This window comes from Odocoileus virginianus, chromosome 7 (genome assembly GCF_023699985.2).
Source record: "Odocoileus virginianus isolate 20LAN1187 ecotype Illinois chromosome 7, Ovbor_1.2, whole genome shotgun sequence".
NCBI lineage: Eukaryota > Metazoa > Chordata > Mammalia > Artiodactyla > Cervidae > Odocoileus > Odocoileus virginianus.
The window spans coordinates 16,590,756-16,617,243 of NC_069680.1; the positions used below are offsets into that span (position 1 = coordinate 16,590,756).

Consider the following 26,488-nt stretch of genomic DNA (forward strand, 5'->3'; position numbering starts at 1 on the left):
CTCAAAGGACTTAAGTTGGTGAACACAGGAGGAGCTGGGATAGTGGCAGACTGGGGGAGCACGGAGAAGCTCTGTACCCCTTCCCACACACCTAGCCTTATGTTCTCTCTTCCATCTGGATGTTTGGCTGTATGCTTTATCATACGCTTGTACAGTAAACCAGAAGTGTTTCTCTGAGTTCTGTGAGTTATTCTAGCAAATAATCTAATCCAAGGGAAGGGTCATGGAAATCTCATTTGTAGCCAATTTGAACAGAAGTGTGGGTAGCTTGGGGACCTGTGACTTGCTGTTGGCATCAGAAGTGGGAGGGCAGTCTTGTGAGTGACTGCCCGCATGTTAGAATGGAGAACACCCAAAAGTTGTTGCAAACAGTTGCCTAGTGTGGGGGGAGAAACCCACCCATCTGGTGTCAGCAGTGTTTTAAGTGGTGTTAGTGTAGGAGTAAAGAAGAAACATGCAAGAATAGTGGAGTTTTTCTGAAACAAAAGACAATTTTTTTGTTAATAATACCAGTTTTACTGTATTGTGGTTTAGAATGTAATCTTTATAAGCCTTTCTTTGTGATCAGTATTTATAAATATCCCATGTACACTTGAGAGGAAGGTGTATTTTTTATTACTGGAGTGTGTCTGCTTTATCAAGTTGCTTCCTTTATTCCTTGGGGGTATTCCTAGTTGTTTTATCTTTGTTGTAAATGCTTTTCACATTAAAAAATTTCTTCCTTAGTTTAATGCTGTGAGGATTGACATCTACCTTGTCAGATATATCCTACTGCTGCTGCTGCTGCTAAGTCGTTTCAGTCGTGTCCAACTCTGTGCGATGCTATGTACAGTAGCCCACCAGGCTCCTCTGTCCACGGGATTCTCTAGGCAAGAATACTGGAGTGGGTTGCCATTTCCTTCTCCCAGATATATCCTACTTACCAGAATTACACCCTTCTGTTTCTATCCTTTCGTTTGCCCACATATCTTTTCCCATATCTTTATTTTTTGCTTTTCTGGTTCACTATGTTTTCGATGTGTCTCTGATGTACAGAATGTGTCTGAATCTTTTTAATAGATGAATTAAACCCATTCACATTTATTTTTAAGTATTATTATGTATAATTATGTGTTATTTTGTATATTAGGTTTTATTTGTTGTTTGTCAACATATGCTTTTTTTCTGTTTTACATTACTAATTTCTTTTGATACATAGAAATTGTTATATTTCTCTTTTATTGGTTATCTTTGTACTTATAACTTAAATAATAATAATGAACATTTGTTGAGGTTTTACAGTGTACTAGGTACTATGCTAAATGTCTTATACAGATTATCTTTATATCCTCAAAGCTGACCTGTGAGGCAATTACTATTATTTTCCTAGTCTAAAAATAAGAAAACTGATAACACAGAGAGATTTAGTGCCATGCCCCAGGTAACTCAGAAAGTAGTAAAGCCAGAATTTGAATTCAGGGAGCTTATTCTATTTTTTTAAGAACTTTATTGCTGTATATTTGACATACAGTGTATTTTAAGTGTACAGGCCTTCCCACTCCTCCCCACTGCCCTTCTACCTTGTTCTGCAAAGTGCCACTCATTACTGTCTTTTTTTCTGCAGCTGCTTTCAAGACATTTGTGGGGTTGTTTTTTTTTAATCTTTGGTTTTCAAAACTTAATGATGTAGGTAGGCATGGTTTTCTTTCAGTTTCTCTTCTTTAGGATATACTAACCTTCTTGAATATCTTTAATCAAATTTTGGAAGCTCTGGTGTTATGTATTTTTTCTGCCCCAATCTCTTGCTCCTCTCCTTCTAAGATTCCTGTGGCATGAATAGTAGATAGATCTTCTGAAACTGTTCCACAGGTTCACTGGGGCCCATTCTCAATGCAAAGCTGTGAAAGGGGAAGCAAAATACAGCTGGGAACGCGCCCTCCTGTAATTTGCTTTTCCAAGTGCTGACCCCTCTCTCACAGTCTTCCCTGCTTTTGTTTGCTGTTCTCAGCCGTCAGGCATATGTGTGTGTGTGTGTGTTTTGATTTGGAGTTGCTAGTTGTAATGGAAGGATGGGCTCTCTGGTACTTAGACCTCCCAATTTGTGTGGTTTTATTTTTTCTTCATACTGGTTTGTATAGTTTTTAATAAATATGTTGGGAGATTCTAATTTACATGGCTATTATTACCTCTTATCACCTTGGTAGTCAATACTGAGTTTTTCTGTGAATCCAGCCTAACACTTCATACTTTTTTTTTTCTGTGTTATTTTCTTGACATGCTGTATTGATTAGGTAAAAGACATACTTTGTTTTTAGTTTTCAGCAATTCTGCTATCTATAATATGATCTGTTCTAAGAGCTATACAGTAGGAATTTTAAAATAAATCAAGGACCTTATGGCAACATCTTGTTCCTATTCATTCTGTTAATCTATGATGTAGTTAGATCAGAAAAATTTAAGAGGATTATGTGACAGTCAATACCAGCAGAAAGCAATCATAGTCTTTGTGAATTTTAAAGGAGCTTAAAATAGGTGGGGAAAGGTTACAAAATTTCAACATCTTTTTAATAAAATAATTATTTTAAAGCTTTAGCTAGATAAAGGACACAGGGTTTTAAACTTAAAGTTGCTACGTGATTTTGATCATATGTGGTTTTTATGTAGTCATCAAGATTTGAGTTTAGATTTAAATGTTAGTTTTTTATTCATGAGCTTAAATACAGTTGAAGATACTAATTTAGTCCTATCTTTTCTCTTTTTATCTGTTTATACTTATTAATGACCTCAACCCTAATATATGGATAGTGGTAGTCAAATATTAATACTTAATAATGTTCAACTTTTAATTTTTTGCATTTAGATGGTCTTTTGATTGTTGGTGTTCACTCGGCTAAGTTTCCAAATGAAAAAGTCCTGGATAATATTAGGAGTGCTGTTCTTCGATACAACATCACCCACCCTGTGGTTAATGATGCAGATGCCAGCCTTTGGCAAGAACTAGAAGTTTCCTGCTGGCCAACTCTGATCATACTTGGACCCCGTGGAAATATGTTGTTTTCTTTGATTGGAGAAGGACATAAAGAGAAATTATTTTTATATACTTCAATAGCTTTAAAGTATTACAAAGACAGGGGACAGATCAGAGCTAATAAAATTGGAATAAAACTCTATAAAGATTCCTTGCCACCGTCACCATTGCTGTTTCCTGGCAAAATAACAGTGGACCATGTTTCTAATAGACTGGTAATAGCAGACACTGGACATCATAGAATTTTGGTCGTCTGGAAGAATGGACAAATTCAGTACAGCATTGGAGGTAAAGTTTGCTGATTATGATATGTAATGTATTTTACATTATATATGTAAAATTATTCAGAGAAATGTATTAAAATGGAAATTTATAAATAACTACAGAAGGGCAATATACATTGACTGTTAACTTCATCAGAAATTATTCTGTTAATTAATGTGGGGTATCTGAATTAATGTCTTCTCACTTCCTCAAAAACAACCAAAACTACCCAAAAAAATCCCATTAAGATCAAAAGGAGGAAATCTTTTGTATAATTTTCAAGTATATCTGTATATCCCATCTTGTTTGTTCAAAAAACTGCCACTTTATTGTATCTTATGAAAATATTGTATACATTTTAGATTTGGGGCATTTTATATGGAAGTATTATATTTCCCTTTCCATCAAAATATAGCCATATCTTTTTTAAGACCAAGATTATACCCTAAGAACTTGAGACTTAGGTTATAAAATAAATAACCTAGGATTTGTATAACATTATACTTTTCTCTCCTTCCATAAGAACTTAAGCATACTTTTGAATCCATTGCCTTTGGTTGTAGCAAAATAAAAGTATCATATAGGCGTAGGTCATTTTCTTCCATATCTCCCTGGTCTGTATCTAAAAAGGGCTCTTGTTGACATCTTACCTAATTAATAAAATCTACTAAGTACACTGTTAATCCTGCTCATCCAGGCTGAAATGACATCCAACAACATATTAGTCAAATAGAAAAGTAATTCATCTCTTTGCAGTCTTGATTTAGTCACACATGCACTGTTAGTACATAAGGAAGGATGCAAATAAACTAATCATACCCTAAGCCCTGGGGCTGTTATTATGCCAAGATAATATTCCCTTAGCTCTTGAATGCATTTGTTTGTTGTTTCTGTTGTGTATGTTCTGTGTTGTTTATTTTGCTTTGGCAATTTTGTATCTTAATTTGTAACAGGCAGAGAATTGTTACTCAAAAACATGTGTTATAGCAAGTTACATTTAAATAATTAAAAGTTTTTTTAATAGCTTCTCAAATTTTCAAAATAGTTTAGATGGATATTCTCCTTTGTTAAACAGAGAAACCAGCAGCAAACTACCTTTTCCATACATGTTTCTAGAAGTACTGTTATCTTGTGATAAATTTATAGTTATTCTGCAAGTTTTAAAAGAGAATTTTGTGGTCAGATGCACTCAGGAGATACTGATCAGATGTGCTTTAAAAGATTCTTGGTGGTGGTGGTCTCATTCTACTATCTTTTACTCTGCTAATGTGGCTCAAGAATATATGTGAAGGAGTTATATAGTACCTAGTACTCTCCAATCTGGTGACCACAGTACTCTCCCCTTTTTTCCCCCTCAGAGAGCTCTCATCATCAACAGTGATAGTGTTATTAATAGTAACAAACAACCAAAATATACCTGGCATTATTCTGAGCACTTTACCTGTATTAATGTACACAGTGCTATAAGTCACACAGAACTTGCCTAGATCAACAGCTAAGTAGAGCTGGGGTTTAAACCAAGTCTGTTAAGTTGGGATTCATGGGCTATTATTAAGGAATGCTTGAACGATCCTCACGACCTGTGAACCCCTTGAAATTGTTTGCGACATTTAATGCTGCTGCTGCTAAGGTGCTTCAGTCGTGACTGACTCTGTGCGACCCCATAGACGGCAGCCCACCAGGGTCCTCTGTCCCTGGGATTCTCCAGGCAAGAACACTGGAGTGGGTTGTCATTTCCTTCTGAAAGTGAAAAGTGAAAGTGAAGTCGAGCAGTCGTGTCCGACTCTTAGTGACCCCATGGACTGTAACCTACCAGGCTTCTCCATCCATGGGATTCTCCAGACAAGAGTACTGGCGTGGGTTGCCATTTCCTTCTACAGACATTTAATGGGCATGTGTATTTTTGTAAGGGAAGGGCTCATAATTTTCACTGTTACTATTGAAGGAGTTTATGTTCCAAAATTGTTAAAAATCATTCATCTAGATGCTGAAAGATTTAAATTATTTTTAATTCTTTCTAGTCTAGGTAATAGATGCCTTTTGAATTAATTTCTTCTGATACACACTACTGAAGTATTTCAGTAACCATTATCTAGTAAGTCCTGTTACTTGCAAAACTTATTCCTGAGAAAAACAGGTATCTTGGGAAACAGTTTAGTTTTTAGGTTGTTGTTATTATTCAGTGGCTCAGTCATGTCTGACTCTCTGCGACCCCATGGACTGCAGAAGTATCATTTATATTAAAATCCCAGCTTTAAATACAAGTTTTTATTTTCGGGTTTTTGTTTGTTTGTTTTACTTTGAGATAAGAAAATTTTTCTCTTATGATTGCTTTGTCTTTTAGGACCCAACCCGGGAAGAAAAGATGGAATCTTTTCAGAGTCAAGTTTTAACTCACCACAAGGTGTAGCCATAATGAATAATATCATATATGTGGCAGATACAGAAAATCACCTTATAAGAAAGGTAATTTTCCATTTTAAATAAAGGTTTAATACTTCTAATCAGAAAAACTTATATATACTTGCTACATAAATATTTGAAATGAGAGGGTGTTGCTTAAATATTTCAGATCATCCTCATTCAGTTTTTCTCAGAGGTACTTGCTTTAACTTTATTCTTATGTAACTTGTTTTTCTGTGGGTCAGCCTATTGTCACAGAGGGCAAATCCATCAAGTCCTTTTTTTAATCCTTTATTTCAAAGTCATGTGCCTAATCACCCTAAGGCTTCTCAATTTGAGGTATCTTCCTAATCAGTTTGTGAGTGTTGCTTTGTCCCTTTTCAGTTAAATTTTCTCAAATCTAGGAAAAAAACAAACACACATTTCTGCCTCCCTTCAGCCCTTATGTTTTCTCTGAGAATACTTATGTGTTAATTAGACTTAAATATTTTTTAGTCTCATTATAGTAGCAATATATGATCTTTTTTTTTAAATGATGTAATACTTAAAGAGTTTTAAAGTCCTGAGTATTTGGGCTCCCTAGTGGTAACCAACCATTGTTAAAATTTGTGTCTTCGGAAGTTTTCTACTCATACACAAGTTAATTTTGTCTTTAGAGAATGTTCCTTTTTAAACAAATGGAATCATAATATATATACATAATTTTTGCATTCTCCTTTAACTTTTTCCCCATATTAGTCATATGAATATGACTGCATAGTATTACCTAGTTATTTTAGGCATTTCTTACAGATGAGTATTTTGGCTGTAATTTATCGTTCTTTAACGTGCCATCTATTTGGAAAATAAGTTCATCTAATCCATTCTGTCTGAACATACTATTTCAGGCACTTCCCTTGCTTTTCTATTTCTCTCTCTTGATGTTTTTGCCTATTTATATTGACAAAATTGTCAACTAATATACTTAGTTTATAATTATACATAAAATAGGGAAAAACGTAGGACATATAATGATAATAATCACTGTAATGTAAATCCCCACACGGGCATGAAATTTGTTTTCTTTACTACTGAAATTCTAAGCACCTAAATTAAAACAGAGCCTGGCCCACAGTAGGTATATTTAATAGATATTTATTGAATGAATTTATGAGCAAGTAACATCTGTTGAATGAAGCATTTTCTAAAGTGTGTTTATCCTAATATGAAAAGATGTTACATGAGGAAAAGATTTTGTGGCTTTGTAAATTAAAGCAGATTTGTTTTTTAAACATCTTAGAGAATTTCTTAGATTTTAATATGCCAATATATTGTGCATACATTAGTGGGGGGATATGTGTGCAGTATTTCTAAGCTTACTTGACCAAGAAGCCCTATTTGGCAGAACTTTTCATAGGACTGATAACTTAACATTGTGTACTTCGGGTTGCTCCTTAAAGGTCAGTATTTCTTTATCATTATCTTTTTTGGGTTCTGTGCTTCTAAAATTCATCAGAGTACCGTAGATATTGAAGAGAATAATGAGGTAGTAAGGTATTTAGCCCACAAGGTAGAGGGAATACTTGTCCTTTTTTGACTACACGTTAATTTCTCTTGCTTTAGAACTTAGTGGGTTCTAAAGTATTGATAGCATAATCATCATAACAAATATAGGTTACTTGGAGTCATTTTTATATTATATGACAGTATCTTCAGGAAAAGGAAATGATGTAGAATTATTTCTTCCTCTCTTTTTAAATCTATAAAAATGTTTACTTTACGTTTTTAAGATCCCATTTGCAGAGGGTGGATCACACTCCTATGTTTATACCTCACAAACATCATTGTTCCATGTCAGCCTGTTTCTTGTTAGAAATAACTTACTTATTTATTTTTAAACTCCTCCTCATCTCCATTTCTGTTTCCCCTGCCGTTCCCTGTGCATAAGTATACCTATAGGCAGCCTTTTTGATGTGTTTGATTCACATCTTTTTATTTGTTTGTGACCTTATAAAACCTGTAGTATTTTATTTGTATGTGACCTTTATTTTTGGGGGCTCCAAAATCACTGCAGATGGTGACTGCAGCCATGAAATTAAAAGATGCTTACTCCTTGGAAGGAAAGTTATGACCAACCTAGATAGCATATTAAAAAGCAGAGACATTACTTTGCCAACCAAGGTCCATCTGGTCAAGGCTATGGTTCTTCCAGTGGTCATGTATGGGTGTGAGAGTTGGACTGTGAAGAAAGCTGAGCACCAAAAAATTGATGCTTTTGAACTGTGGTTTTGGAATAAACTCTTGAGAGTCCCTTGGACTGCAAGGAGATCCAACCAGTCCATCCTAAAGGAAATCAACCCTGGGTGTTCATTGGAAGGACTGATGCTGAAGCTGAAACTCCAGCACTTTGGCCACCTCATGCGAAGAGTTGACTCATTGGAAAAGACCCTGATGCTGGAAGGGATTGGAGGCAGGAGGAGAAGGGGACATCAGAGGATGAGATGGCTGGATGGCATCACCAACTCGATGGACATGAGTTTGAGTAGGCTCTGGGAGTTGGTGATGGACAGGGAGGCCTGGCGTGCAGCGATTCATGGGGTCGCAAAGAGTCGGACACGACTGAGCGACTGAACTGAACTGAACTGACCTTATAAAATCTGTAGTATTTTAAGAACTTTATTGTGATACATTTTTCATAGAATAAAGGTCACCCATTTCAAGTATATAATTCAGGAATTTTTAGTAAATTTAACAAGTTGTGAAACCATTATCATAAATCAGTTTTAGAACATTTTCATCTTCCTAGTAAGAACCCTCATACCCAGTTATAATTAATCCCCATTTCTACCCCCCAGTTTCTATGTCTATAAATTTGCCTCTTGTGAACATTTATATAAATAGAATCATATAATGTATGGTCTGTGTGTCTGGCTTCTGTCATTCTGTGTAATATTTTTGAGGTTCACTGATGATGTAACATGTCAGGAGTTCCTTTATACTGCTGAAGAGCATTCCATTGTGTGCATAAACCACATTTTATCCAGTAACCAGTTGTTGACATTTAGGGTGTTTCCAATTTTTGGCTATTACAGATAATTCACATAGAAGTTTTGTGTGGGCATACATTTTTATTTCTTTTGGGTGGTGGTTGTTGTTCAGTCACTCATTCCGACCCTTTGTGACCCCCATGGACTGCAGCGTGCCAGGCTTCCCTGTCCTTCACCATCTCCTGGAGCTCGCTCAAACTCATGTCCATTGAGTTGGTGATGCCATCCTACTGTCTTGCCCTCTGTTGTCCCCTTCTCCTCCTGCCTTCAATCTTTCCCAGCATCAGGGCCTTTTCAAATGAGTCAGTTCTTTGCATCAGGTGGCCAAAGGATTGGAGCTTCAGCTTCAGCATCAGTCCTTCCAATGAATATTTAGGACTGATTTCCTTCAGGATGGACTGGTTTGATCTCCTTGCAGTCCAAGGGACTCTCAGTAGTCTTCTCCAGTACTACAGTTCAAAGCATCAGTTTTCAACGCTCAGCATTCTTTATGGTCCAACTGTCATATCCATACATGACTACTGGAAAAATCATACCTTCGACTAGATGGACCTTTGTCTCTGCTTTTTAATATGCAGTCTAGGTTTGTCATAGCTAAGGGTTCAACTTCATTCTTTTACATGTGGACATCTAGTTATCCCAGAACTGTTTATGGAAGAGACTGTTCTTTCTCCTTTGAGTAGTCTTGGCAGCCTTTAGAAAATCAATTATTCATACTTGCATGGGTTTATATCCAGACTTTCACATCTATTCCATTGGTCTGTTTATCTGCCTTTATGGTAATATCACACTGTTTTGATCGCCATAACTTAATAAGTTGTGAAATCAGAAAGTATGAGTCCTCCTACTTACTTCTTTGTCAACATCTTTTGACCGTTCCTAAATCCCTCACAATTCTATAAGAATTTTAGGATCACCTTATCCATTTCTGCAAAAACTTCTGTTTCCTTCTCATGTGAATATATTGTTTGAAAAAAACACACAACAGTTTTATCTTTTCCCTTTTCATTTTTATACTTCATTACTTTTATTATTATTGCTTTTAAGCATTATGGTAATAGTAGATATCTTGTCATGCTCATAGTCTTAAGTAGAATGCATGTAAACTTTCTCCAGAAGTTTACATGCATTTTCTGTAGCTTTGGGAGATAAAATATTTATGAACTTAAGAAATTTTCTCTTAGTTACTAAGAATTATTATATGATTTATTAAATGCATTTTCTGGAAATAATTTATGCATTTATGGAAATAATTGTATAGTTTTTTGCCCTTAGTATACTGATGTGATGAATTATATTATTAGGTGTATTTGATGTTGAATCATCTTTTTATCCCTGGAATAAAACTTACCTAATCATGATTTTTTAAAAGCCAAATTAGATTTGATTATCCAAAATTACATTCAATGTTATAAAATTCATATTCATAAATTCTATATTTTCTTGTACTGTTCTCACCTGATTTTGGAATCAAGGTCATACTGATCTCATCGAAGTTAGTTTTTTTTCTTTTTTTATTTTCTGTTTCTTTGTAATAATTTGTCTCACATAGGAATTAATGGTTTTTGAATATTTATTAAAACTCCTATAACATTACCTAGGCCCAGGCTTTCTCCAAGATGAATTTTTAAACTATCCTGTCAATTTCTGTGAAAAGAAAGTGAAAGTGAAGTTGCTCAGTCGTGTCCGACTCTTTTCAACCACATGGACTGTAGCCTACCAGGCTCCTCCGTCCATGGGATTTTCCAGGCAAGAGTACTGGATTGGGTTGTCATTTCCTTCTCCAGGGGATCTTCCTGACCCAGGCATCGAACCCAGGTGTCCCGCATTGTAGACAGACACTTTACCACCTGAGCCACCAGGGAAGTCTTAAATCAAGATCTATTTCAAGAACTCATCCCTGGCTGCTAATTGTATTTTTGCAGATTATATGTTGCAATAAAAATATAAAGTTACATTGATGAACATTTTTTATAATTTCAAAAGATTATAGAGCAGCTACTAAAAATAATGCAAGAGGATATCACCAAAATAAATCAATGTAATTTACCATAATAACAATGAAATAGCCATCTGATGCTTTACTAGGTTCAGAAAAACAGCGGGAAACATTTAATCATGTTAAAATTAATAAACCTGAAATGGAAATGAATGTCCGCAATAGGATAAATGCCGTCTACAAAAAGCCTACAGCTACAGTTAATGCAAAGTATTGAATACTTTCGCCTCATGGTTGGGAACAAGACAAGGCATGATCACGTTCATCATGCCTATTAGACATTGTACTGAAAGTACTAGCCATTATAATGACGCAAAAAAGAGGAATAGAAGGCATATAGGATAAAAAGGAAGAATAACAACTATTTGCCAGAGACATGTCATGTACATAGAAGATTCTGAGAAATCTATGCAAAGTTACTGGAACTAATAAGTGAATTTGGGAAGGTTACAAACTACAAAGTCAATGTAAAAAGATCTTTATTTTTATATACTAGTAACAAAGGTCCATCTGGTCAAGGCTATGGTTCTTCCAGTGGTCATGTATGGACGTGAGAGTTGGACTGTGAAGAAAGCTGAGCACCGAAAAATTGATGCTTTTGAACTATTGTGTTGGAGGAGACTCTTGAGAGTCCCTTGGACTGCAAGGAGATCCAACCAGTCCATCCTAAAGGAAATCAACCCTGGGTGTTCATTGGAAGGACTGATGCTGAAGCTGAAACTCCAGCACTTTGGCCACCTCATGCGAAGAGTTGACTCATTGGAAAAGACCCTGATGCTGGAAGGGATTGGAGGCAGGAGGAGAAGGGGACATCAGAGGATGAGATGGCTGGATGGCATCACCAACTCGATGGACATGAGTTTGAGTAGGCTCTGGGAGTTGGTGATGGACAGGGAGGCCTGGCGTGCAGCGATTCATGGGGTCACAAAGAGTCGGACACGACTAAGCGACTGAACTGAACTGAACTGAACTGCAAAGGCAATGGCAACCCACTCCAGTACTCTTGCCTGCAAAATCCCATGGATGGAGGAGCCTGGTAGGCTGCAGTCCATGGGGTCGCTAAGAGTCGGACACGACTGAGCGACTTCACTTTCACTTTTCACTTTCATGCAGTGGAGAAGGAAATGGCAACCCACTCCAGTGTTCTTGTCTGGAGAATCCCAGGGACGGGGGAGCCTGGTGGGCTGCTGTCTATGGGGTCGCACAGAATCGGACACGACTGAAGTGACTTAGCAGCAGCAGCAACGGTCAACTGGAAATGGAATTTTAAAATTCTGCTTACTTAGCAACCAAAACAGAATATTGGAATAAATTTTTAGAAATACATAACTATAAAACATTGCAGTCACCGCAGATGGTGACTGCAGCCATGAAATTCAAAGACGCTTGCTCCTTGGAAGAAAAGCTATGACCAACCTAGACAGCATATTAAAAAGCAGAGACATTACTTTGCCAACAAAGGTCCGTCTAGTTGAAGCTATCATTTTTCCAGTTGTCATGTATGGATATGAGAGTTGTAGCATAAAGAAAACTGAGCGCTGAAGAATCGATGCTTTTGCACTGTGGTGTTGGAGTAAACTCTTCTTTTTTTTTTTTAATTGTACTGGTTTTGCCATACATTGACATGAATCCGCCACAGGTGTACATGTGTTCCCCATCCTGAACAACCCTCCCACCTCCCTCCCCATCCCATCCCTGTGGGCCATCCCAGTGCACCAGCCCCGAGCACCCTGTCTCATGCATCGGACCTGGACTGGCGATCCATTTCACATGATAATATACATGTTTCAATGTCATTCTCCCAAATCATCCCACCCTCGCCCTCTCCCACAGAGTCCAAAAGACTGTTCTATACATCTGTGTCTCTTTTGCTGTCTCAGGTATAGGGTCACTGTTACCATCTTTCTAAATTCCATATATATGCATTAGTATACTGTATTGGTGTTTTTCTTTCTTGCTTACTTCACTCTGTATAATAGGCTCCAGTTTCATCCACCTCATTAGAACTAATTCAAATGTATTCTTTTTAATGACTGAGTAATATTCCATTGTGTATATGTACCACAGCTTTCTTATCCAGTCATCTGCTGATGGGCATCTATATTGCTTCCATGTCCTGGCTATTATAAACAGTGCTGCAATGAACATTGGGGCACACGTGTCTCTTTCAGATCTGGTTTCCTCGGTGTGTATGCCCAGCAGTGGGATTGCTGGGTCATATGGCAGTTCTATTTCCAGTTTTTTAAGAAATCTCCACACTGTTCTCCACAGTGGCTGTACAAGTTTGCATTCCCACCAACAGTGTAAGAGGGTTCCCTTTTCTCCACACCCTCTCCAGCATTTATTGCTTGTAGATTTTTGGACAGCAGCCATTCTGACTTGTGTGAAATGGTACCTCATTGTGGTTTTGATCTGCATTTCTCTGATAATGAGTGATGTTGAGCATCTTTTCATGTGTTTGTTAGCCATCTGTATGTCTTCTTTGGAGAAATGTCTGTTTAGTTCTTTGGCCCATTTTTTGATTGGGTTGTTTATTTTTCTGGAATTGAGCTTCAGGAGTTGCTTGTATATTTTTGAGATTAATTCTTTGTCAGTTGCTTTGTTTGCTATTATTTTCTCCCATTCTGAAGGCTGTCTTTTCACCTTGCTTATGGTTTCCTTCGCTGTGCAAAAGCTTTTAAGTTTAACTAGGTCCCATTGGTTTATTTTTGCTTTTATTTCCAGTACTCTGGGAGGAGGGTCATATAGGATCCTGCTGTTTATGTCGGAGAGTGTTTTGCCTATGTTTTCCTCTGGGAGTTTTGTAGTTTCTGGTCTTATGTTTAGATCTTTAATCCATTTTGAGTTTATTTTTGTGTATGGTGTTAGAAAGTGTTCTAGTTTCATTCTTTTACAAGTGGATGACCAGTTTTCCCAGCACTACTTGTTAAAGAGATTGTCTTTTCTCCATTGTATATTCTTGCCTCCTTTGTCAAAGGTAAGGTGTCCGTAGGTTCGTGGATTTATCTCTGGGCTTTCTATTTTGTTCCATTGATCTGTGTATCTGTCTTTGGAGTAAACTCTTGAGAGTCCCTTGGACTTCAAGGAGATCAAACCAGTCAATCCTAAAGAAAATCAGTCCTGAATATTCATTGGAAGGACTGATGCTGAAGCTGAAGTTCCAATCCTTTGGCCACCTGATGCAAAGAACTGACTCATTTGAAAACACCCTGATGCTGGGAAAGATTGAAGGCAGGAGGAGAAGGGGACAGCTGAGGATGAGATGGTTGGTTGGTATCACTGATTCAAAGGACATGAGTTGTTTTATTTATTTTTATTAGTTGGAGGCTAATTACTTTACATCATTACAGTAGTTTTTGCTATACATTGAAGTGAATCAGCCATGGACCCACATGTATTCCCCATCCCAGTCCCCCCTCCCACCTCCCTCTCCACCCGATCCCTCTGGGTCTTCCCAGTGCACCAGGCCCTAGCACTTGTCTCATGTACCCAACCTGGGCTGGTGATCTGTTTCACCCTAGATAATATACATGTTTCAATGCTGTAGGACATGAGTTTGATTGAGCAAGCTCCAGAAGGTGATGCTGGAGTGGGAGGCCTGGCGTGCTGCAGTCCGTGAGGTCACAAAGAGTCTGACATGACTGAGTAACTGAACTGAACTGAGAAAAATTAACTCAGTATTGGACTGCAAAACTCAGTATTAGAATTCATTTTGTTCTAAATTGATCTATAGACTTAATGCAGTCCCAATCCAAACACCCTGACTTTTTGGGTAGATATTAACAAAAGGGTTCTAAAATTTATGTGGAAATGTAAGCCAAGGATTATTACATCTAAAACACTGTTGAAAAAGAACAAAGTTAAAAGACTCGTACTACCTGATTTCAAGACCCTATAATGCTATGCAGTATACTAATGCTATACTACATACTAATCAAAACAAGTGATAGTTTCATAAGGATAGATATATAGATCAGTTAAAAAAAAAACACAGCACCTAGGGGTAACCATACACCTATGCAATTACTTGATCTTCTAAAAAAGCATCAAAACAGTCAGTCGGGAGAAAGGAGAGTCATTTCTGCACATTGTACTAAAACAACTAAATACCCACATGGGGAAAAAATAAACATGACCCCTGCTTCACACACCATGTGCAAGCATCAGTTCAAGATGCATCGCAGACCTAAATGTAAATGCTAAAACTGTGAAGGTTTTAGAAGAAAACGTACAGGAATATCTTTGTGACTTGCATGTAGGCAAAGGTCTCTCAAAGACAGGACACAGTAACAAAAATCACAAAAGAAGAAAACCTGTAGATTCACATTTATCTAACTATAAAACTTCTGCTTATTATTAAAATTTACTGTTAAAGTGAAAAGCCGTGGGAATTTCCTGGCGGTCCAGTGGTTAGGACTCTGTGCTTTCACTTCTGAGGGCCCACTTCAGCTCCTAGTTGGGGAACTAAGATCCCACAAACCACATGGTGTGGCCACAAAATAATTAGGCTGTGGCCTTTCACCTTATTTTATCAGAAAATAGTCACAAAAATTCACAAAAATACATCTATGAAGAGGATCAGTATCCGTGTAATATAAAGGTATCTACGACTGAAAAATGGGATGACAACCCAATAAAAAATGAGCCAAAGATTTTAACATTTTCAAAAGAAGATATGACAGTAACCACAAGTACGTAGAAAAATGATCAACGTTGTAAGTTGAGAAGGAAATGTGAGTTCAAACCACAATAAATATCACTGTATAGCCACTGTAATGATTAAAATTAAAAAGACTGGGAGATTGGAAGGAAGTTCAAAAGGGAGGGAATATATGTATACCTATGGCTGATTCATGTTGAGGTTTGACAGAAAACAACAAAATTCTGTAAAGTAATTATCCTTCAATAAAAAATAAAAACAAAATGATACCAGAGGTTGGCGAAGATGTGGAGCAATTTGAACTCTCATACATTATTGGTGGCAATAGAAAATGATAGACCATTGGAGAAAATCTTCTGGAAGTTTTTATATCAAGCTGCTAATATACCTGCCCTATAACATAGCAGTTATTGTCCTGTGTACATATCCAAGAAAAGTGAAAGCATGTCCACAAAAAGGCTATATAAGAACATTGACAGCATCCCTACTTAAAGGTCCCCAAGCTGGAAGTAGTCCAGGTGTCTATCGGTAAGAAAATATATAAATGAGGGACTTGGTAGTGCAGTGGCTAAGACCCTGAGCTCCCAAGGCAGGGGGCCCAGGTTCAATCCCTGGTCAGAAAGCTAGTTATCACATGCTGCAACTAAAGATCCCACATGCCTCAACTAAGACCCAGTGCAGCCGAATAAATAATAATACATTTTAAAAAAATATGTAAATGAGCTGTGATAGATTCCTTTGATGGAATACCATTCAGCAATCAGAAGGAACATGAATAAATTTCAAACACGTTAAAGAAGCCTTACAAAAAGAGTACATTACTGTATCATTTCATTTATCTGAAATCCTAGAAGAGTTACAGCTAATCTATGATGGAAAAAAAAATTAATACTGTTTGCCACTGGGTTTGGGGATGACTGGAAAGAGGTGTGAGGGAACTTTCTGGAGTGATGGTAACATTCTGTATCTATGTACGTTGGGACTACACAAGTTTATGTATCTGTGAGAATTTATCAGATGATACACTTATGATTTGTACATTTTGTTGTAAGTTTTGCCTCAAATAAAGGAAAACGGAGCTCTGAAAAAATGAAGCACTCGAGTTAAATTCTTTCAGCTTTTCTCTGTTTGAAAATTTTCATAAGATGTTGAAAAGTCTCATGAAACAAGAGCATCTTTTTTTTTCTTGGTAGAATGCATTAGTTTTTTGGTTTATGATGCAGAAGCATGTAGTAGAGCTGGAAGTGGTTCAGATCCAAGATCCTGGACTTACTGGCTGTGGGGTATTGGGATCTTACTTAATGATCTGTGCCTCAGTTTCCTCTGAAATAATCAAAATCACAGTTATAGAGGTATATGAGTTTGGATGGATAGATGAGGTCAGTGCTTACCACATGTTAAGCTCTAAATGTGTCAATTACTAACCAAGCACAATTTAAATATGCATTTAATTTTAAGAAGTGTTTTTCTTGATGCTGCTTTACATTTTCAAATGTCACCTTCTTTTAAAATATTTTATAGTTGAGTTCAATTCCAGTTTTGGTAGAGGCATGATGAAGGCGAGTGGGTGAGAGGAAAGTTGGGGAGTGGATGGATAGAGAAATGAAAAGGACTAAGTTTTGTGCATTTTAATAACAAGATCACCATGTACTTGATAAGCCTTTTTTCTTAAGCTTTTTTTTAAAGTATTTATGTTGCACGTTTCCTTTTTTATTTTATATACTAAAACCACTCAGTTTTTTAATATATAAGTTCACACATAGTGTAAATAAAGCACATGTTTTCTATATGTTCTGTTGGAAATAGATGCATTGTATAAAACCTGTATTAATTTCTATAGATTGACCTAGAAGCTGAGATGGTGAGCACTGTGGCTGGAATTGGAATTCAAGGTACAGATAAAGAAGGTGGAGCTAAAGGAGATGAACAGCCCATTAGTTCCCCTTGGGATGTAGTTTTTGGAAGGTCAGGTATGTAAACTTGATACTAAATAAGTAAATTTTGCTGAGTTAAAATAAGATTTTAAAAATATTATAGGAACATTCATTTGGATTAATTGTTACTAGTTACTTTATGCTTTTATATCCATGACTTGGGATTTGTTAATTGCATAAAAGCAAAGCTACCAATAATATATAGAAGGTAGGATAACTATATCTTTATATATAACATGTGACATTACATGCATATTTTATATACAAGATAGATTATATATTTCTCTTTTTTTTTTTAATTTTTTTATTATTTTTTTTTTAATTTTTTATTAGTTGGAGGCTAATTACTTTACATCATTACAGTAGTTTTTGTTATACATTGATATGAATTAGCCATGGATTTACATGTACTCCCCATCCCAGTCCCCCCTCCCACCTCCCTCTCCACCCAATCCCTCTGGGTCTTCCCAGTGCACCAGGCCCGAGCACTTGTCTCATGCACCCAACCTAGGCTGGTGATCTGTTTCACCCTAGATAATATACATGTTTCAATGCTGTTCTCCTGAAACATCCCACCCTCACCTTCTCCCAGAGTCCACAAGTCTGTTCCATACATCTGAGTCTCTTTTTCTGTTTTGCATATAGGGTTATCGTTACCATCTTTCTAAAGTCCATATATATGTGTTAGTATACTGTAATGGTCTTTATCTTTCTGGCTTACTTTATATTTCTCTAATGTTAAAGAATTTCATCTTAGTTGCAGTTTTCAATTAAGATAGTTCTGAATATTCTTAAATTGGAAGGATTATAGTTTCAAAATTTCAAAAGATTATTCATGCAGTATACTGTTTAACAATGTCCTTTTTATTTACTGCCATGTGAAAAAGCAAATCAAGAAATGACGGGTTTTTTTTTAGATTATTAAAATTTTAATTTAATAATTATAGCTTATTTTGAGTAGTTTAAAAAAATAATAATACTTCTATATACTGGAATATTAGTCAGTCATAGAAAAGAATGAAATCTTGCCATCTGTGACACCGTGGATGGATCTAGAAGGTGTTATACTATGTGAAGTATATCAGAGAAAGACAAACACTGTCTAATCCTGCCTATAATCAGAATTTATATTGTTTAAAAATTGGGTGTACTTTACCAGATGCTTTACTATGTTGGATTCATTTAGTAGAGTACTTACATATTTTTCTAGGCTAGAAATTGTTCGGTCCTACTTTATGGCATGGAATTTCTGGTTGTTTATTTCATATTGAGAGTGTACCCAAATTGCTTTCCAAGGAAAATATTGGCTCTGTTGACAAGTACTCCTTCAGCTTCTAACTGGAGTGATGTGCTGAGGCTTATATCTTTATTAGGCTCAGTTTTTAGAAAGGAAATGAGTGCTACCTTAGCTCAATAGATCATTAAAAGCATGCGTGCATGCTAAGTTGCTTCAGTCACGTCTAACTCTGTACAACCCTATGAACTGCAGCCTGCCAGGCTCCTCTGTCCATGGGATTCTCCAGACAAGAATACTAGTGAGGTTTGCTGTGCCCTCCTCCAGGGATCTTCCTGACCAAGGGATCGAACCCACATCTCTTGTATCCCCTGCATTGGCAGGCAGTTTCTTTACCAGTAGCACCACCTGGGAAGCATCATTAAAAGCATATGGCTCTGCATTTAACTTAACAGTTTAAAGAGATGGGAATACGAGACCACCTTTTACCTGTCTCCTGAGAAATATGTATGCAGGTCAAGAAGCAACAGTTAGAACCAGACATGGAACAACAGACTGGTTCCAAATTGGGAAAGGAGTATGTCAAGGCTGTATATTGTCACCCTACTTATTTAACGTATGTGCAGGGTACATCATGCAAAATGCCGAACTGGAATCAAGATTGCCAGGAGAAACATCCGTAACCTCAGATACGCAGATGACACTGTCCTTATGGCAGAAAACGAAGAAGAACTAAAGAGCCTATTGATGAAATTGATGAAAGTGAAAGGGGAGAGTGAAAAAGTTTGCTTAAAACTCAACATTCAAAAAACTAAGATCATGGCATCCAGTCCCATCACTTCATGGCAAATAGGTGGGGAAACAATGGAAACAGTGAAAGGCTTTATATTTTTTGGTTCCAAAATCACTGCCGATGGTGACTGCAGCCATGAAATTCAAAGACGCTTGCTCCTTGGAAGAGAAGCTGTGACCAACCTAGGCAGCATATTAAAAAGCAGAGACATTACTTTGCCAACAAATGTCCATCTAGTCAAAGCTATGGTTTTTCCAGTGGTCATGTATGGATGTGAGAGTTGGACCATAAAGAAGGCTGAGCGATGAAGAATTGATGCTTTTGAACTGTGGTGTTGAAAAAAAACTCTTGAGAGTCCCTTGGACTGCAAGGAGATTCAACCAGTCAATCCTAATGGAAGTCCTGAGTATTTGTTGGAAGGACTGATGGCTGAAGCTCCAATCCTTTGCCCACCTGATGCAAAGAACTGACTCATTTGAAAAGACCCTGATGCTGGGAAAGATCAAAGGCAGGAGAAGAAGGGGACAACAGAGGATGATATGGTTGGATGGCATCACTGACTCGATGGACATGAGTTTGAGCATGCTCCAGGGGCTGATGATGGACGGGGAAGCCTGACGTGCTGCGGTCCATGGTGTCACAAAGAGTCGGACAGAATTGAATGACTGAACTGAACTGAACTTAAAGTGACCTCGCTTCCAGATACTTGGCAAGAGGAATAATCTTGAATTTAAATAAGCTTAAATAAGCTCAACACCTTTCAAATGCTAAGAGTAAATGGTTTTCAAATACTGTACGAATGTCCTGTAATCTCAATGACTACAAGAGTTTTTTTTTTAAAACCCTGAGAGTTTTTAACCTTGACTTAATATACCCAAGGCCATTTGTGATTAGACTTTGTGAAGTTCTTAAATTTCCCAGAAATTCTATTTAAGGTTTGGGGGAATTGGTCAGATTCTCATCAGAGTTCCAAAGTGGTATGTTACCCAAAATCATTTTTAGAACCACTGCTTTAAATCACTCTGAAATATAATCCTAGAAATGTATTTTGTTAGGGTATGGGGAAATTGGATCATAGACTACTTTCTCTCCTTACAATTGTTTTTACTAAACTATATTTTGGCATCATATCATATCATTCATTTAAAAATATTTTAACATATCAATGTATCTTACATTCATTTTTATTTATATGTTTCATATTTATATTTCATCAAAGCACAGTCCTATGGGACTGTTAACTGTTTTTACTGTAAGGGCTTGCTGCTCATTTTAGTTATTATCTTAACCTCTCTGAATATCTACTAGAGAAGTTCTTTTCTGTGTTATAAATAATTATACTTTTTTCTCAGTATCAAGTTTATTTTTAAGCTCTGGGATAATTTAAGTATCTTAACTGATTATGTTTGCATTGTTATATTGATTTGTAGGAAACTTAGAGACGGATTTGTCTTTAGCAAAGTATAATGGAAACATGACATTCATATTTTAATATTAGTATGGCTGCATCTTTTGTTTCTTCTCTCTTTACCTATTGCTTCAATTTTATTATTTTAGATTTATTTATCTTATTAGGGTTTCTTTCTTTGTGAACTACCTAAATACTTTGTAAAATAAAAGTAGAGGTGAATAAATCCAGTAGAATCCTTTATTGAAGTGATTGGCTATAAGTGATCCATAGAGGAAAAAAAATGGTTAAATCTGAGAATCATAAAACTAAAAATGCTTTGTGTTAAGAACTATAAATATATATTGTGTCCCCTGATAGTCTTATGCCACTCAAAATGTATTATTTTGGTTTCCTTAAACCATGATGAGAGTTTTTTAAACACCTGCAAAATAAACTGAGGGCTGAAATTTTTAAAAGCTATTCTTCCCAGTTATCTTTCCACATCTAGTTCACTAATAGTTTGACTTTACTTGCCTTTATTGAGTCTTTCCAAAGTATTAACTTTGTTTTCAGAGAAATAGCTTCCCTTTTGCATTCATGTTGAGTTGATTCATATATATTTAAGTTATATCATTGTAGAACTGGTTTAAGCAGATATGGGATTAAATGTAATTTGACAGGGATTGTGGTTAAGAAAAATTGTTTTTGTAAACACTTAAATTCTTTAGTACTTTAAAAATTATATAGAATATTTCTGAAATTTTACCATAGTTAGGAATATGAAAGAGGGTGGAATTATCAGAAGGAAAACATGAAAAATAGGTTGTATTTATTATAATATCTTCATATATTAAGCAGTTGTGCAGTACAAACAAGAGCCCACAGCTATACCTAATAGCTTGGATGAGTATCAGGAAATCTGTTGAGCAGAAAAATGTTCAGTTTTTGTAGAATGTTCAGTAGCAAGCAAGACTAATTATACAATGAGAGAGCCATTCAAACATGGTGATTTTTAAAAACTGAAGAATATAATAAAAAAACAAAGTTTTAGACTGGTAGAGAGGAAGAGGATATATTCATAAAGGGATGCAGGAGGTTTTTAAATAATACTGCCTTTTGTTGAGCTGGTGGTATGCACATGGATATTTACTTACTATTAAACTTTATAATGAACACTTATCTATTCATATGCATATTTAAAGAAAAAGTAAATCTTAAAAGGAAATGAAATAGGTCAGGTAAAGAGAATGGAAAATAAAAGATAAATATCCAGTTGTGTATATACTCCCCCAAGAGACTCAAATAATGAACAGCATACTTAAAGAAGATATTAAGGAAAGGGATTTGAAATACCTCTGGTTATTTTAAACATATGTGTGATATGTAAGTGTGTGTGTTTGTGTTTTTAATAGTACCTGAATATTTAATCCAATTATGCTGTTACAGTGATAAAAGCATGAAAATAATTAACATTTATGCCAAAGTTTTTTCATCTTTATTTTTGATTATCACTCTAAATATGGTCAGAACTTTGTCATCCACTAAAAATAATTAAAAATAACTCCAAAAAAATCACTTTTCAGCAGAAACATTGCCATGTTTCTAATGTGCATATTAAGTCTGTGCTGACTCTTACTCATACAAGACAATAACCCAAGAATTATTTTTTATCATAAAGAACTTTTTTTTCAGTAACCCCTGTTAGTCTCTAAGTAATTCAGACTTTACCTGATTTAAAATCGCTTAAGGAAAGATAGTATGCCTGAATCCCATTAACCTTCCTTGGCCCTTTAATCAGCATTTCCCTAGATAGAAATTTAGCTGTACTTATTTGACCTTTAATGATTGAAATCCAACTATTTAGTATGCTTGTCTGGTAATTTACAGCTTAGATAATATGCTTCTCTGACTTCCATTAATATGCTCTAAAATAACATTTATCTTCTAATCAGGTGAAACAATTTTTTTTGAGGAATAAATCTTATATAATGTGACTAGTGTGTTTTTATTTTAATAAAATAAAACAGTTGTATTTTTGTGTCTGAATATTATCACATTGACTTGGTGTTTATAAAGCACAAGCTCACTTCTGTAGTTCCTTCATTCTGATCATAACACTAATCTGGATTTGGCCTCACTGCTATGTGCTGCTGTGTTAGTCACTCAGTCCTGTCCAACTCTTTGTGACCCCAAGGGTTGTAGCCTGCCAGGCTCCTCTATCAATAGAATTCTACAGGCAAGAATACTGGCTGCTGCTGCTGCTAAGTCACTCCAGCCGTGTCCAACTCTGTGAGACCCCAGAGACGGCAGCCCACCAGGCTCTGCCATCCCTGGGATTCTCCAGGCAAGAACACTGGAGTGGGTTGCCATTTCCTTCTCCAGCGCATAAAAGTGAAAGTGAAGCCGCTCAGTCGTGTCCAACTCTTAGTGACCCTATGGACCACAGCCTACCAGGCTCCTCCATCCGTGGGATTTTCCAGGCAAGAGTACTGGAGTGGGTTGCCATTGCCTTCTCCAAGAATACTGGAGTGTGTAGCCGTTTTCTTCTCCAGGGGATCTTCCCAATCCAGTCATCAGACCTGGGTCTTCTGCATTACAGGCAGATTCTTTACCTCCTGAGCCACCATGGAGTTGAACTCACTAAGGTATTAGTATTCCAGGTTTAGCTGTGTGAATACCAACAAGTTATTTAACCCATTTCAATTTCATTTTCTTTATAAAATAGAGATGATAATAGCAGGACTTGCTAATGTTGTCAAATTAAACGAAATAATCCATGTAAAGGGCTTATTATTAGCTCAGTGCCTTAAACTAGGAAGTGTTCTGAATGGTTATCCTTTTCACCACCACACCCCCCATCATTATCCTTATCAGTTGGTGTGTAGAATCATAAACTCCTGAAACCCAACCTGATACAGCCTCTGCTTCTGCTCTCTTTTTCATACCTCCAACTTCTAAAGGAAATAAGGACGCAGAGACCAAGAACAAACAGAGGCTCACACTAACATTACTTTGAAGCTTTGGCCTCTTACAGTCAAGCCTAGTTGAACAAGACTGGCCTGTTTGGAGAAGTTGGACACCTGATTTGATCTTTTACTTATGTATAAACCAGACAGTTCTTTGGCCAAGTTAGAGAGGCTTAAACTCATGTCATCTTCTAATGTTTACAGTTTTATTCCCAATCTTTACGCTTTTTGCTTCTTTTTCTTACTTGTATGAATTAGGACCTTCATATGATGCTAAATAAGTGTTGATAGCAGATCTTCCTTGTCTCATTTCTATTCTCAGGGGGAATATCTTAGCTCGGGCTGCCATAACAAAATGCCACAGACTGGGTGGCTTAAAGAATTTTATTTTCTCACAGTTGTGGAGTCTAGAAGTCCAAGGTCAAGGTGCCAGCATGATTGGTTTCTGGTGAGAGCTCTCTTCTGGCTTTTAGAAGGTCATCTTCAAGCTTTGTCTTCACATGGCAGGGACAAAATAAGAATAATGAAGAGCTTTTGATCTAGTTTTAAAGTGATTAAGCAGAGACTGAGTCCCCAGAGCATATGGATGCCATTGTCACTCTTAATACAGTTTTTGTTTATAAGAGTATTTGACTATGAAAAATTAAATTGAAATAAACTATCTTTCTTTAGATTTCTATGATAGCAATTAACAGAGAAAGGGGCAATATGTTAAATAGTTTTCTCTTGGATTGCCTGGGTTCCGATTCCAGTTCATTCATTTACTAGCTCTGTGATCCTGGCAAGTGACATGACCTCTCTGAGCCTCAGTTTCTTCTGTAAAGGGCCTGTAAAAATGACCTAATGACACCACCTGTCTCCTGGGGCTTTTGAGAAGATTTAGGTAATATTCTCTATAATGTGCTTGGCATATAGCACCACAGTTTGTTGATCATCACCATTATTTTTGTTGCTATGAAAGACACTTGAAAATAGTACAAGTTAATGAAGAAATATTTCTTCTGGACGTAACTGAAGTTAACGAAAAAATAAAATAATCTTACCAAGATATTTCTTTTAGCACAAGATACATCTGAACAAATTATTTTAGTGAAAATGTCTCAACTACATGTAAAAGTAGCCTCAGAATTCAGTTTAAATTAAAATAATTAAATATTTTAACAGTAGAATTAATTTGAGAAATGGAGCCTTGTCACATTGTAATAAGTTGTAATATCAGTTTTAAAAGACAAAATTATTTATTAACTTTAGAAAATAGGTATAATATATTGTACTCTTAGCTTTATTGCATGTCAACTATATCTTTTTGAGAAAAGTTCACAACAATTAAACAGTAGGTTTTTAAATAGCAGTAGTGATGTGAGTCTAAGCCTAAAAGCTAATATATGGTGGAAATATACATTTCTTAAACTATTAAAAGGTACAATTCTTCATGAGAAATTGTTCAAAGAACTATTCCTGTATTCCTGAAGCATGTAATTTAGGTTCTTGACTGCCAAAGTTTCTCTGGAGCATGTGCATCAAGCGATTTCTTGTCACATAAAATAAGAAATCAGATGTTTAAAAACATCATGCCCAGAGATGCAGAGGGACATTTTGCTACTGAGAATACTTTGGATTTCTGTGAATGTATATTTTTAAGTCTAAAGAAGTAAACCTTTCACGAGGAAAATGGAAAAATTTCCAAAACGACTTAAAACATTGCAGATGTTTTTGCTTCCTTCTATCAGCTGATTTATAAACATACTATTGTCTCCCTTAATTTAAATTTCTGAAACAACTGGGAGTGTTTGTTAACCAGATACATATATGATAATTACTATTTCTTTTCATAAAGGTTCAGAAGTCCAAAGAGATAACATTCTGTGGATAGCCATGGCAGGGACTCATCAGATATGGGCACTCTTGTTGGACTGTGGCAGATTACCAAAGAAAAAGTAAGTGGTAACATCTCTCTTTGGGTAAACATGGAGTTCACAGAATTCCTTTTCCAAAAGTCTCCATCCTTGTAACACCCGCTGTACTAGACAGGATATGCGGGGCTATGCTGCCATAATGAATAGCTGTGGTTCTCGGTGGCTTAAGACAAGGTTTGCTTGCAGGGGAAGCACTGCTCTGCCACCCAAGCTTATGCAGCAGCCGCCATCTGGAGCTTTGCCAGTGGTCCTGGCAGAGAGAGAGAGGTGATGAGGTGTTCACCAGCTCTTAAAACTTCTCAGAAGTGACATATCACTTCTACTCACATTTCATCAGCCCAAGTATGTCTTAGGACCACACCCAACCCTAAGTAGCTTAGGAAGAGCAGTCTCACCAAGCATTCACAAAGAGAACTGGAAACATCTTTTAACACTTATTTCTAATCTCCCTGATCAGTTCAGATATATGAAGACTGCATGGAAGAATGATTAATAGCTCCGGCTTTGTCATCAGGCCTGATATTGAGCCTGGCTCTGCCACTTCTTATCTACATGAGCTTAGGAGAGTCACTTTAACTTTCTAAGCCTCAGTTTTCCTTACTTATATCTACCTCATAGGTTTTGTTTTGAGAATTAATATGTGTGAAAAGCTCAGCCTAGTGCCTAGCCTGTACAGTGAATGTAGGTAGCATTGCTGCCACTGTAAGGGGTATAAAGATGGAAAAGTAGTGTCTCTACAGAGTTTCTTGTATTTCTCCTGTAAAGCCTTTCCTCTTCCTCTAATACCCCAGCCTTTCTCTTCCCCTCTCCTCCCATATCTCCCTTCTTCCCTCCCTCTCACCCTTCATCCCACCACCCTCCCCTCTTCTCTCTCTCACCTTCTGTATTTTTGTTTG

At 36.5% G+C, this 26,488-nt stretch overlaps 1 protein-coding gene across 3 annotated transcripts in view; it reads left to right on the forward strand.

The window, feature by feature from the left end:
* NHLRC2 (NHL repeat containing 2) overlaps positions 1–26,488 on the forward strand; it is a 62,974-nt gene that overhangs the window by 17,890 nt on the left and 18,596 nt on the right. For all 3 annotated transcript variants that reach the window (XM_020876395.2, XM_070470220.1, XM_020876394.2), the window contains exons 3-6: positions 2,840–3,295; positions 5,616–5,737; positions 17,200–17,329; positions 25,514–25,613. In XM_020876395.2, coding sequence (XP_020732054.2) covers positions 2,840–3,295; positions 5,616–5,737; positions 17,200–17,329; positions 25,514–25,613 — 808 coding nt within the window. The remainder of the gene's footprint in view (positions 1–2,839; positions 3,296–5,615; positions 5,738–17,199; positions 17,330–25,513; positions 25,614–26,488) is intronic.